At 31.8% G+C, this 13,890-nt stretch overlaps 2 protein-coding genes across 9 annotated transcripts in view; one reads left to right on the forward strand and one right to left on the reverse strand.

Annotated features, from left to right (window-relative positions):
• Window positions 1-5,330, reverse strand: part of LOC126733496 (ephrin-A4) — a 935,043-nt gene extending 929,713 nt beyond the window's left edge. For all 4 annotated transcript variants that reach the window (XM_050436816.1, XM_050436814.1, XM_050436815.1 and 1 more), the window contains exon 1: window positions 5,137-5,330. The gene's annotated coding sequence lies outside the window, so the exon portion shown is untranslated. The remainder of the gene's footprint in view (window positions 1-5,136) is intronic.
• A 464-nt stretch (window positions 5,331-5,794) lies between these two features.
• Window positions 5,795-13,890, forward strand: part of LOC126733493 (tudor domain-containing protein 1) — a 60,967-nt gene continuing 52,871 nt past the window's right edge. For 2 of the 5 annotated variants that reach the window (XM_050436800.1, XM_050436801.1), the window contains exons 1-5: window positions 5,803-5,915; window positions 6,150-6,198; window positions 6,316-6,413; window positions 6,468-6,575; window positions 8,699-8,926. In XM_050436800.1, coding sequence (XP_050292757.1) covers window positions 5,902-5,915; window positions 6,150-6,198; window positions 6,316-6,413; window positions 6,468-6,575; window positions 8,699-8,926 — 497 coding nt within the window. In that variant the 5' untranslated portion in view covers window positions 5,803-5,901. Of the gene's footprint in view, window positions 5,916-6,006; window positions 6,088-6,149; window positions 6,199-6,315; window positions 6,414-6,467; window positions 6,576-8,698; window positions 8,927-13,890 lie in introns of those variants that run through there. The other 3 variants (XM_050436802.1, XM_050436804.1, XM_050436803.1) reach the window with 3 other exon arrangements.

Raw genomic sequence — 13,890 nt, forward strand, 5'->3', positions numbered from 1 at the left:
ATGACTGGGCTGAGGGTTGATCATGGGATGTTAATTGAGAAATTGGATATACTTGGATTTTCTATAGCGGCACCGCATGTACTTTTATGCAGTCTTATATTTTTGGCAGAAATCAAAAAGGTAAGTTGGAAATTATTTTTTAAGATCTTTTGTCCATTCACCGGGAGTATCTCAGGGTAGCAATCTTGGGTCATTGTTATTCACAATTTTTATTAACTCATTACCCTATTGTGTTCAGTTCGGTCCAATGCTGACAAATTTAAAATTTTTAAACAAATTTATTCTCTTGAAGATTGTAAAAATGTACAGCAGGATTTGAATAACATTGACAAATAGTTTATAGAGAATAAAATGTTTCTTAACATCTCCAGGTGTCAACTTACTTATTTTACTTGTAAATATAACCCTTTATTGTAATTATAAGCTATCTGACACTGCCATTCCCAGAAATAGAGAATGCTGGGATTTGTGGATGTATTTTCCATAATCAAATCTTAAATTTCTTAACCACTTTTAAACATTTACCAAAAAAGCATAGAAATCAGTTTTATCATTAAACATTCTGGGAATTTGAGGATCATTAGATTGTTTAATGCAATAGTTTGACAACCTTTAGAGTATGCAGCTATAATTTGGTAACCTTCAAAAAAGGATCATATTAACAACAACAGAAAAATCCAAAAAACCTTTTTAAGGTACCTTTATATAAAAAAGTGTAATATTTGTCCATATATTGTACACTTCTTCATAAGCTAACATTTTTTGGTTTTTCTACGGATTTAGTTGCTTTAATAAAATCTTACTTACGAGGTCGTAAACAGTTTGTTGAATATGAAGGCTTCTATATATGAAGTGTGCTCAGGAGTTCAGCAAGGATCTAATTTGGGCCCGCTTCTCTTTTCATTATTTATAAACGATCTTGCCAACTTACTGTCTTGTCAGAGTTTACTGTTTGCAGATGATATAAAATTGTTCACAAAAATAGATACTGAAGACGATTGTGAATTCCTTCAGGTAAATCTTAATAAATAGAGAATTAGTGCAATGTCAATAGACTATATTTAAATGTTAATAAATGCTCTATTCTCTCATTTTCTAGAAAACTGTTGCCAATCCATTTTGACTATAGAGCAAATAATGTTGTGTTAGCCAGAGTGGATGAGGCGATTGATCTGGGAATTACTTATAATGCGAAATTAAGTTTCGCCAAGCATGTAGCAAAAATAGTTGCTGACTCTGCCAAATTGTTGGGTTTTATTTATCGAAACTGTCGGCACTTTGAAAATATTATTACTTTAAAACTACTTTTTTTCACTTACATATGCTCGAAAGTAGAATACAGATCTCTAATTTGGTACCCAATTTATAGCTGATAGATGATATTGAGCGCATTCAGCGCAAGTTTATGAAGTATCTCTGGTTTAGAGAGGAATGTGTCTTTCCAGCCAGAGGTTTGGATAGTCAATTATACTTAAATAAATTTAATATTATGCCCTTAGCAGAAAGAAGAGAAATTATTTGCATAAAATTCTTAATAACCTTATTCATAACAAGATTGACTGTCCCGCCCTTTTGCCAAGAATAAACTCTAGGCCTGTTAGATTATTTTATTTAAATCCATTTAAGGACTAATTGTTTAAATCCCCTATTAATGTAATGTGTCAGAATTATATTAATAATAATTTACATGAACAGTTCGATATTTTTGTTGACAGTTTAAGGTCCATTATAGAAGGTATAAAGTAAATAGGTGATGCAGAGTCTTTCTAGTATGTAAATAGATAGTCTGTTTGAGTACATATTATAGAATGTTAAGCATTTTGATTTTTCATTTTTAAACATATTTTGGTAATTTTTTTTATTCTTTCCTGTAATTGGGTAACAAACCTGTTGGAAATAAATGCCTCTTTTTTTTTGTTACCTGAGTATGCTAACTACTTTTAATGTGGTTTCTTCAAGCCAAAGATTCAAGCAAGAGACTTACAGTCTGTGGTTTTTATATACAACTTAGTAAATAATAGTATTGTGATCTTCACTTAACAAAATGGAGCTTAATTTGCCTAAACTTATTTTTAGATATAAACATATAAGTGTGTTTAATATTACTCTCGCCAGTTATTCACCTCTAATAACATGTAGCAGATGAATGTAGTACAGACTCCAAATGATTCAAAGATGCAGCAGTATCAGGCTTAAAAGATCAAAGTAATGCAATCTTTTGGTGTCATTAGCATAAAACTGCATATTATGAGAATACCAAAGTATACCATAAACACAAATGTAACTCTTGCAAGTTCTTCACCTCTTAATATACAAATGAGGATCCAGTATATTCTAGTCAAGTCAAAGTCAAAACATGCTTTATTGTCGAAAGATTAACATTTCAAATTAAATTATAAAATAATATAGATAGATCAAAATTTGGAGTAGAAATAAAAATTAACATAAAATTGACATATAAATATTGCATTTAACACAAACAAAAATAAAACAAAATAAGATAAGGTGTGTACATAAATCTTAACATTACTCATGCGAGTTGATCATTAAAAAATTCATCTAAGGTGTAATAAGCCTTACTAATCAAAAGGTTTTCACACTGACATTGGAACTTTTTAAAGTTATTTAGGTTTCTAAAGTTGTAAGGGCAAATGGTTATACATTTTTTTTGCATCATAGATAATGTTGGACATGTTGTTCTTGATGAGTATTATATTGCTCTTGTGTAATAAGATGCCTATATTTTCTATGAACTAAACATACACTGTCAAGAATAAACAGACACGACAAGGTCATAAGTTTGTTATTTAAAAAGACAGGTCTACATGATTCCCTTAATCCAACATGGTACATAATTCGAACTGTCCTCTTTTGTAATACAAACAAAGACTTAAAGAGATAACCACTGCAGCTACCCCAAAAGGGAAGACCATATCTCAAATTACTCTCAGTTAGGAGAAAACTGACTCAGCAAAATCTCCAAGTTCTCTAGAAACAATACCTGGCTAGCTAAAGGCAATCTAAAAATAGTAATAACATGAATTTGAAACTTAGTAGAACAAACTACAGAAAATTCAAAGACCTTTTCAATTAGTAAAAAATCAAACCTCTTTACAGATTTAAACCCATATATTTGTTCTGTTTCTTTACTTACCAATAACGTTGTACCACCATGAATCGAATCGGACCTAGAGATTCTATTTTTCTATTTTTTAGATACTTAATGAAAAACTGACATGCAGTCTCATCATATCTAAAATAATGCAATTTTTAACACAAAAGGTCATGGTCCAATCGAACAAATGCCTTGGGCTAGTCCAGGTCATAATATGATCTATATAGTCCAGCTGTCATAATATGATTTCGTCTTAGTTAGCTTCAGACAGCTAAATAAGATAAAATCATATTATGACAGCTATTGAAAAGAATTAACCCGCCAAGGCAGTTGATTGCACAAGCACTGGTATACTGGAAGCAAGTCATTGACAGTCAAGTACACATTGACCTGCTTAAGAGTAGGCAATAAGTTTATTGGTCTGAAATCATTCATTTTGCTAAGGTTCTTTATCTTTGGCACAGAAACAACTATGAACTCCGTCTATTATTTAATCTGGAAATGGCTACTTTCAAGGCACAGATAGGTAATGTGAGTCAAATGATTCAATCCAAAACTTAACCTTATAAAGAGTAAGTCAATTATCTCCAGCTGAATTAGACTTATCTGACAAAAGTACTTAAGGATTTTTTCTGGAGACTCCATTCTAAAAGTGGAATCTAAATTATGGTTTAATCTATTATTTAAATAAAATTGAGTTTTGTTTAAACAGTAATGATGTGTTTTATTATAACACCTAGAAATTTCATTTATGTGTTTTGAATTGAACAAATTGTTAACTACTGACAATCAATTGTATGGGTACAAGCATATTGATTATTGCAATATGGAACCATCTACCTTTTAAAAATAAAAAAACCAAATAGTATGTTTAAAATGTATGCAGTGAGTTCCTAGAAGATGCTGACTTTCAAGAGTTGCTGTAATGTAAAATAAAAAATCCATTGTTGCTATATATTTTAAAACAGACTTATAAAATTGTGATTTTTCTGATTTTATTATTTTCAGTATGTTTCAATTTAGTAGGGTAGTTTTACGGTAAGGTACCTATTAGTTTTAAGTAAATTTTAATTTTTTTTGACACAGTCTGCACCCTTACCAAGTAAAACTGTATATTATTAAGCACAAACTTGTATGGATTTTATACTGAAAATTTTTTTAAAATAAAACTAAAAATTTTGTCTAGTTAGTTAGGCATTTCAGATATGTATGAGCAGTACACATAAGTATTTCAGTTTTAGGTCAAAGAACAGAGTTTTTTCATTTGTTTGTCTGTGTGTGTGTTTTTTTAATGAATATGTTTATGTGAATAAAACTGTATTTTCTTTTATAATTGAATTTAGTAAAATAGTTTGTTACAATATTATTAGGGCAACAATTGTTACAATATTAATACATATAAATCTGGTAGAAATTGTACACCCTCCTGTACAAATGCTAGTTATCTAGGAGAATACTTTGGTAATTAATCAGCAACATTTATAATAATATTGAACATTATAAATTTTTAATATGTCTCTGAATAGGCAAATAAATTATGACACTATGATACAAATCCACAAAGTAGTCATAAATATCAAATGCATGCAGCAATTTGATCATATAGTTGCAATGTCATTTCCAGAGCCAATTTATGCTAAAAAATCTTTTAACAATAAAAATTGATTATAAAAGCTTCTACCATTACAGTACCTACAAACAAAAATAAACAATAAACACTTTATAAAATAAACAAACAACAAAAATAAATATAAAAATTTATTTACATGACTGGCATGACGTCTCCTAGCAACCGCCGAGAAAAAAAACAATTGAACAAATGTCAAAACATCATTATTATTATTATCATCCTTGAGTGTGTTCAAAATAAATCCATTAACTTTGGCTAAAATAAATCGATAAGTAACAACAACCCTCCATATAGGAAAATGTAATAAAATTTTATAAATACAAAGGTAATATATACATATATATATATGTGTGTGTAAACCAGAACAGGGCCCTAACTAATCTCCACTTACCTATTGTGGCTCGGTTTTCGGGTCGTGTTTTACAAGGAAAAAGCACTTTATTTGTGTGAAACACCCGCACTGCACCGTTTAGTTAACGCTCGATGGTCCGCCCCGTTCAATTACCGTCGGTTCATTTAAAAAACTCGCGAAAATCGCCATTAAAATCGTGGAAAATACGCGAGGGAAACTTACTACTCGGAACGGCATTCCATTGCCATTTTGTCACTGGGATACGCGGTTGCCGCCACGACCCTCGTTGATTTTTGTTTGGGACAGTTTAACCACATTACTTATAACATTCAATTAATTTTAAACATATTAAATGATTTTTTTTAAATAAATAATTATCCGTACATTGTTATTTGGTTAAAGGGCTTATTATAAAAGAATTCTTTAGTGAGCCGGCAACAGTTCAAATTTATTGTGTGACGGTGGCGCCCCGGGACGGCGTCTTAATTAAGCTATCTTTTATGCTTAGAGGGAATCTGTATTGATTTTTTTATAATATGGCGTTCATACTGATTTGACTATTTAATGAGAAATATTCGTTAAAATAATAAATAAAGTAATAATAAATGAAATGTTTAATTCATAAAAAAAAAATTGGACACATTATACTGTTCTGGCAACATCCGGAACATTTATGTACGCATACAGTCTGGCTGACATCTGTCAATAATGTCAATGTCACGTCACTTTGAATTTGTTTGGTTAATGTACGTTAGCGTCCTACTGCTAAATTTTTATACACTATTCGACATTAAATTCTTTTAAATGGAAAAACCAAGGTAAATACTCTCGTTTCTATTAAATCGAGTTTATTTTAGACGACTGGGGTAGTTTTGGCGCATGTACACACGTAACCTCACAGGGAGGGTTGTTGGAGATCCTCCCTATTTCTAGTTGCTAACACCTTCCCATACATATTACATATCAACCCAGTTTTAGCTTAGGTTTTAGGTTTGACTTTGAATAGGCTTAAGGGAGAGTGGGATTTTTATTTTGAGAAAATTTTTTTTCAGGAATAATATGTGCGTTTGGGTTAATGGCAATCCAGATGACTTGAATCGAGTAAGCTCACTTCATTTTCAATTAAGCTTTGCTTAGGGAGCAATATGTTACATATTATTATATATCACTTTTTTGTCCCAAGTGGCTTTCCTCAAATAAGATAAAATTTCCTTTTAGGCCATACTAAAAGAACAGTTTCAGAAGTTTGGTAAAGTTACTAAGATATTTATTGATACTGAGGCAAGCTTTGCTAAAGTTTACTTTGACAACATTGAGTAAGGATATGTGGTTGGGTTCTTGTAGTTTAGATTGATATTGTATATTTTTAGGAGTAGAAATCAAGCTTGTTCGGAACTATCAGGTTTCCAGAGTTGGAAGTGCTCTCTTTTTAAGGAAAATTTCTCTGGAAAAAAATTCAACAGCCATTTGGATACAAGGTAAGTTGTTTTAATGCTTATAGTAGTGATTATTGATTTCATATTAAGTAGCTTTTAACATGCTTAAGTGTAAGATTGCATTATTTTATATTACAAGGAGAAAGCTTTAGTGTAGTGATAAATATCACTATGAACATTAATGAGGTTTTAAAAAGGGTTTTGTATATGATTTTTTATAATATACAGGCACCCAGACCTTTGTAACCATTCATTTCTAAAAACTACATTTTTGCTTGTATTATGATTGATCTTCAATTTACAGAATCTTGTTGACAAAAATTTGTATTCTAATTGAATGAATATTTTATTAACCAACATGAAAACAATCTTAATAAGGTAATTAATAATAATAATGAATCATCTTTTATTAATCATGCATATACATTACATAGATATAAATCTGTTGACAGATAATACAATAAGGATAGTGTCAGACACCGTGAGAGGCTGGCGTCTTGGTTTGTGGCTAACAAGTTGTCCCTGAATTCTTCTAAGATTGAAACAATGCAATTTACTCTACTTTGATCCAGGTATGGATCAGGATTTGTCTGTGCAAGGGTGTTGTTGGCAACCTATTATGGGTGCTTCTCTTCTTGACTTTTTGTGTGGAAGCATTCTGCACATATCAAGAAAGTGTTTTGTCTCCAGCATAGATGCATTAGGGAAAACATTCATGCTGCAAGGAAAGTTGAAGAAAAGAAAAATGTTATTAGACTTTTAGGCGTTATGACTGTCCCGTCTTCTTTGATAGCTTGTGTTATGTCAATGCTAATCTGAGCCAATATCGCACTCACAGCAACTTACACAATTATCAAACCAGACAAGGGGATAATATTGTCCAAGGTTTCTATAGACTTGCAGTCTTATCTGTGAAATGAAATAATGGTAAAGGTTGGCAAAAGCACTTCAAATAGATATAGGCCTCAGGTGTACCGCAAGTTACCATCCTAGGTCTCCTTCTTTTTACAATATTTATAAATTTACTTCCTGACCTCTTATCAAAATCTGTGGGACTTCTTATTGCAGATTAACTTTTTAAAATAACAACCCTCAAGATTGCATTTTACTTCAGAGCGACATAGACAATATCATTGAGGGCACTTTTCGAAGTGATATAAAATTCAATACACATTATATAGAAATGGTCAATAAGGCTTATAAGTCTTTGGGGTTTGTGATTAGAAATAGCAGGACATTTGAGCTAGAAACTATTGTTAGGCTTTATAATGCCCTGGTTAGACCACACTTGAAATATGCTACACAAATTTGGATGCCATCTGCCCACATTCACATAGATTACATAGAAAAAGTGCAAAAGAGATTCCTAAGATACCTCTATGTTAGAAAAAATAATGCTTATCCATGTGTGGTCTCATATAGAAGGATGCTGGCCAGCTTCCAATATACAAGCTTATTGGACAGAAGAAACAAACAGGCTGTGATTTTTATACACTCTGTCCTAAACAATAAAAGATATAGAGACTGATTTAGTTAAGTACATATGTTTCAATGTTCCTAAGATTAATTTGGGAATTCTAGATTACAATTTATTCAAAATCGACCTAGTGAGCCCTTCACCCATAAATAGAATGCTACTGATATGTAACCACATACTTAAAAAGAATCACATAGATATTTTTAATATAGCTCAACCACAATTGCAAACTACTCTTGCTAATGTTTATTAGGCCTTAGGTGGAAAGTCAATTGTGTTTATTTTATTTCTTGTGTCCTTAGATGTAAATTTGTATGTGTTTTCCCTTTTCAATTTTATGTATGTTTCTTTTTTCCATGTTGTTTTCTAGTTTAGTTACTGAATTATTTATATTCTTATGCCATTACTTGTATTTACTAGTTCACCGGTGTGTGTAATGTGTGGCAAATAAATAAACAAAAATCTAGGAATGGCACTGGTTATCAGGGATTTGTCATTCTATAATACTCTTCCACTCAATGTTTGCTCTCTGGAAAAAAATGTTTGTTGTCTGAAAGCATTTTTCTTTGCTCAGGCCTTTTATTCCTTGGTGGAGTATGTAACTTCCAATTTTGATTAAATATGATATCATCAATCTTTAAATAAATACCAAACAAATATGTATTTTAAGTAGGACTCTTTTCTACAGTTACCAAGAGACCAAATCTTCCCCTTCGGACACCCACAGTATACCAGGCACATCAAGCGACATGGAGACCTTCTTTGACGCGGGCGAATTCGTCGACATTAATGGGAGGAGCGTGGAGGTCCTCCAGGCAGACAACGGACAACTTTTTGTCAGTTATGACGACATTCGGGCGGGCGGTTTCAACATTTACCCTAAAGAAACTTATGCCAGCACCATCATATTAAAAAGGTAACACTGAGCTTCCTTATTTATTGATTTAGCGGGGAGGGTATAGTAGGTCTTTAAAAGTAAACATTATATAATTTACCCTTCTTGATTTTTAACTTGTCTTTTTTTGAGTGTCTCAAAAGTGTGTTGCAAAATAATTATAAGGAAAAAGCTTATGGTGGAATGTTTAGTGTTATCCTGTATGCAAGTAAGAAAAAATGTTAGTGCATAATTTTTAAATACTGTTTACAAAGCAGTATTTACATTAATACATCTAGATATAGGCATAAAGAATTTTGATTTATAGCCTTGAATTTTGACGAATTGTTGATGACAATGAGATAAGATAACAGCAGTAAGGTTTTTAGGAAAATTAAACAGCTTCCTCAACTTTTTTCATGAAAAAGAATTGTAAACTGTTACTGGCACCAAATACTGGCCCCTTCTTGCCCTAATAAAGGACAAAAAAGTGAAAGGGTCCTCAAAGATTGCTTCCTCTGTTCTAATGACAGATTTTGTTATGTTTTTGAAAAACCCCACTGGAAATCACCTACCGTCGCGAATACTTTGCACAGAAACCGGTGCAAGTCCTCATTCTTGCTGACTTCAATGCTAAGACCAAATCAAGAAACCTGCCATTTATATTAACAACATGGTTGTACTGTCTAAGTCCAAAAATCTCAGAGAAGTTATTAAATAGTTTGGTTTTCTTATTTAAACCTTGAATCACTGGAAAGGGGGGACATTAAAGTCTCGAGTAACAATAAGTTGCTTGCAAACAAGTAGATCTAAGGAGAGATGATAATTCCATGTTAAAAGCGTAATAGTGTTCAGGCATTTCTGATGTTCAAGAACCTCTTGAATAAAATCAGTGTTATCTGGTGTGACCAAACTGCTAGGAAGCGTTGCATTGTCATTCGATTTTTGCTTGTTTTGCAGGTCATTACACTAAATTAATACTTCAGTGATTCATAAGTTTACTTTAGATTACAATGAAGATCACTTTTCTTCAAGCGATTCATTTCGCCTTTGAAGTATTGGAATAAATTTCAGATCCTCAAGCAAGCTCTGCAAAAGTATTTTAGACTACGTTTAGCTCAATTACTCTAATTTCAGAACTAGTTAACTTTGCACATTCATAGAGAAACTTTTGTCTGCATCTATCGTAGTCAACATATCTGGTCTTATCTTATATTAAAGCACGCTGCCATTTTGGTGAGTTGGGCGTAAGGCGATACATAAATATGTAAGATTTTTGTGAGTTGGCAGTTAGGTGTGAGAATATACTTTGATATAGAGTGGGCACAAATGTAAAACAATGCAAACCAGGCCAATAATGATTAAGTTCATTAGAGAAATATTGACACAGCAAACACTGAAAAACTCCAACAAATTAAAAGACAAAAAGAATCCTTTATGATTTTCTAAAAGTGATCAAAGAGAAGGACTTGTCAACAAAAAAAAAAGTTATTTAACAAAAAGTATTCAGTCCAGCTTTTAAAAAATCAAAATAACCGGAGGAGGTACGAAGAGAAGAAGAGAAACAGCAGGTCAGGGCTTCACAAAATATAGCACAAAAACCACCTAGAAATACGAGAAATACCACGAACTCGAAATCTAAAAGGCAAGCAAAACAACTAGATCAAGAGGGAATTTAGGGAAAAAATAATCAATTACCACCGAAAAAGACCACCCATATAAAATAAATCCTTCCAGGTTCTGTTTTTTGAAGGTTTGAGAGTAGTTTCTTTAGTTTTCAATTTGTTTTTTCATATGATTCCTCTGTATAACAATTTTATAGGTTTGATTTTATGGTATTTTTAGAATAAGAAAACTTACTATAACATTTTTAAATATTAGATAAGGCAACTATTATCCAATAATGACTATGACGTCTTGGGCTTATCAGAAATCCTGTGAACAGTAGACAATATGTTCACTTTATTTTGAGCTCTTGGTAGTATTGAATTATTAAGTATTGAACAATTGTGGATCAATTTTAAAGTGATTAAATGTTCTTACTGCATAGGATTAGTCTACAGATGATGGGACTTTTACTTGTTTTTCGAATCCTTTGAATATTTTTTGGCACAATTTGCATTAATATGCCATAGAGTTGCCTTCAGTGGGGAACATACCTTTCTTAGACATTGACAAAGGCTATACTCAGAAATTTCTCACTTTTTTAGATATTTTTAATTTAAAGCAAATAATAATAAACGGTAAACAAGAAGCAACGTCAAAATCAGTAATCACAAAAATTAAGAAAATTATCGTACTAAGCGAACTACCTTTGCTTGGGATTATTTATGCTAAGTAGCTTCCTTACATATTATATTCTTAGGTATATTATGTAGATATAAAAAGTTATATTATGATTGTTAGCTATGTTACATTGTTGGCTGTTAGCTAGATATTTTAGACTAATTTCATTTTATTGGCTACTGGTAATAATATACTGGTGTATATCATATTTATTTATGGTATTTTACTTCTATATGTCTTATCTAATTTTAAGGATGGATAGTTACATAAGAATTTTTAAATGTGATGAAATTGAATTATTAGATGAACTTAAGTATTTTGCAAACTACATTCTATCTCTATCGCGTCGTTTTACCGAATCGTAATTTTTTGCATAATTTTGGTAGACAATTTCCGGTTTTTTGAAACATTATTTTCTGAAAAACTATGTGGCTTTAAGGAAGGAATGTCAACGGACTATGCTTCCGTCGGTTTAACGACGACGCTTTATTGACAGAGATGAGCAAATATCGTGCGTGTTTTAAGACCCGGCCAAGGACCTGGTAGAATCTCTTGGAAATTACTGAAATCAGGGAGATTTCTTTAACACTATGTCAAAGTTATTGGTCTCATAGGGACTGCACGACTAGAGTAACTGAAATATCACCCACTTCATTAGACTGGATTGCTATTCTAAAAAATTGTAACTACACTAAAACAGTAAGAGTAATTGAAAATCGTGTATTTGATCATCATTTAACGCAATATTTTTTTAACACATTTTATATTGAAAACATGTAGTTGAGAAAAATGGATTTTTAAATGAATCAATTTCAGCAATATTTGGTTTAGTAGAACCAATAAACAGCTTACAAGACAATGTAGAGAAAATTATTAGCCTAAAAGAGAGAGCCTATACGCGTTTTAAGCCTGCCAAAAGCCCAGGTCATGAGGATTAGGATTATGCAAACTAATCGCAATAGCCCGAGAAGAAGAGCGTTACTTAGAATTTTGCACCCAGCCTAACAAAAAAGCAATTTGGGAGCGTCTTAATCATCTGAATATAATATGAATTTCTAAAAACTGTAAATCCCCGACTAGTTAGATAGCCCTAGTTAGATAATCCTTGAGAAATTAGTATTTTTTTATATGGAGCAGAATCTGAAACAATGACAAACAAAGAGCTTTTTTCCTTTTGCCAACCAAACAAAAAGGATAGTTTTATAGATCTTTTTTCTTCGGATTTGATTAATTAGCAGGTTGTTAATAATGTGTTGTCCAAAAATTACGCCATAAGTTATGAATACTGTTAATACATGTTTACTGGAAGGCGATTTGCCTGTACAACCTTTGGCAAAAGAATAATATATATAACCACTTAGTACCTGTGAGTATTTTGCCATGTCTCTTCAAAGTTGGAGAAAATTAAATTCAGTTGGCTGGAAAAAATTACCCTTACGTACCTTTCAAATTTTACCAGAACATCAATAGGGATTGGCTATGGCTGTGCATTTGTCCTTAGTATTTTGAGAAAAAGTTATGCTGGAAAAACTACTACTTTGGTTCTTTTAAATTACCCCAAGCGTTTTGATACCATCATTCATATACCATAGGCTTTTACTAGGCATCCTTTTCTACATAGGATTCTCTGAAAAACTAGTACTTAGATGGAAGACTTCAGGTTGTTGCATCAGGGCAATCTGAATACAGTATAATTAAGAGTGGTGTTCAATTCAATTTATTAGTGGTAATATACAAAGTATTTTCACAAGTCAAAAATGCGGTAAGCACAAAAATAATTAAAATCTAACAATTAAAATCATAAAATGTATCACTATATAAAACTATGAAACCTTAACTACAAATTATATAGAGGGTTCCACAGGTCTCCATTTTATCTTCTATTCTTTTTTCAATTTATATATGTAATATTACTAGAGCCCTATAAATATAGTTCTAAATCAGATGAGTATGTTTTTAACACACAATCAATATTGTAAAGCAAAGAAAGCAACAAACCATTGAGGCTGATGTTGGGCGTTTAGTGAAGACTTCTTAAAAACATAATTTAAGTCTAAATCCAAATAAATCAGCAGTGCTGTACTTTGTTAAAGACAAGTAGGAGCTTAGCACGGGGATGAATTTGATGATTCACGAGAATGTTGTGCCAGTTTCACTCTCTGCCAAAAATTTGCTTTATTTGTCTTATGGTCGACACAGAATTAAAGATTTAGGGAACATGTTAATCTTGCCATGTTCCATTAAAACTTTTCTATCCACATCGACATATATTAACTGTGAAAAAAAATGCAGTTAACAGACACATTAGTTCTTAGCTGCTTCTATTACTGTGATGTAGTATACTATTATTATTACTCTTCTATACCGTGGTCCTTGTCTGGCCCAAAAAGTTTAAAAATCACGTCTCAGTTATGTTATACTTATGTTGAATTTATGGAATAAAAAAGCACCCATCTGTTTTAGACAAACTATTAGATGAAAAATTGCTGGACATGAGGTGCAGATAATTGCATTAGTTAATTTTTTTTTTATAAAATAATAAAAACTAAGTTATGGCAATGTTTACTGAATAAAATACAAGTTGCTTCACTGGGCTCCACGCGCCGAATTACCTATTCACCGCCCCTCACTTCATTTGCCAGGCGACGCTCCAACAATCGAATCTGTTGGGTTACACAGTGAGTAGAGTTTAAATCGTTTTGATGTGCGAGCGTTTTATT

This window comes from Anthonomus grandis, chromosome 2 (assembly GCF_022605725.1).
Source record: "Anthonomus grandis grandis chromosome 2, icAntGran1.3, whole genome shotgun sequence".
Taxonomy (NCBI): domain Eukaryota; kingdom Metazoa; phylum Arthropoda; class Insecta; order Coleoptera; family Curculionidae; genus Anthonomus; species Anthonomus grandis.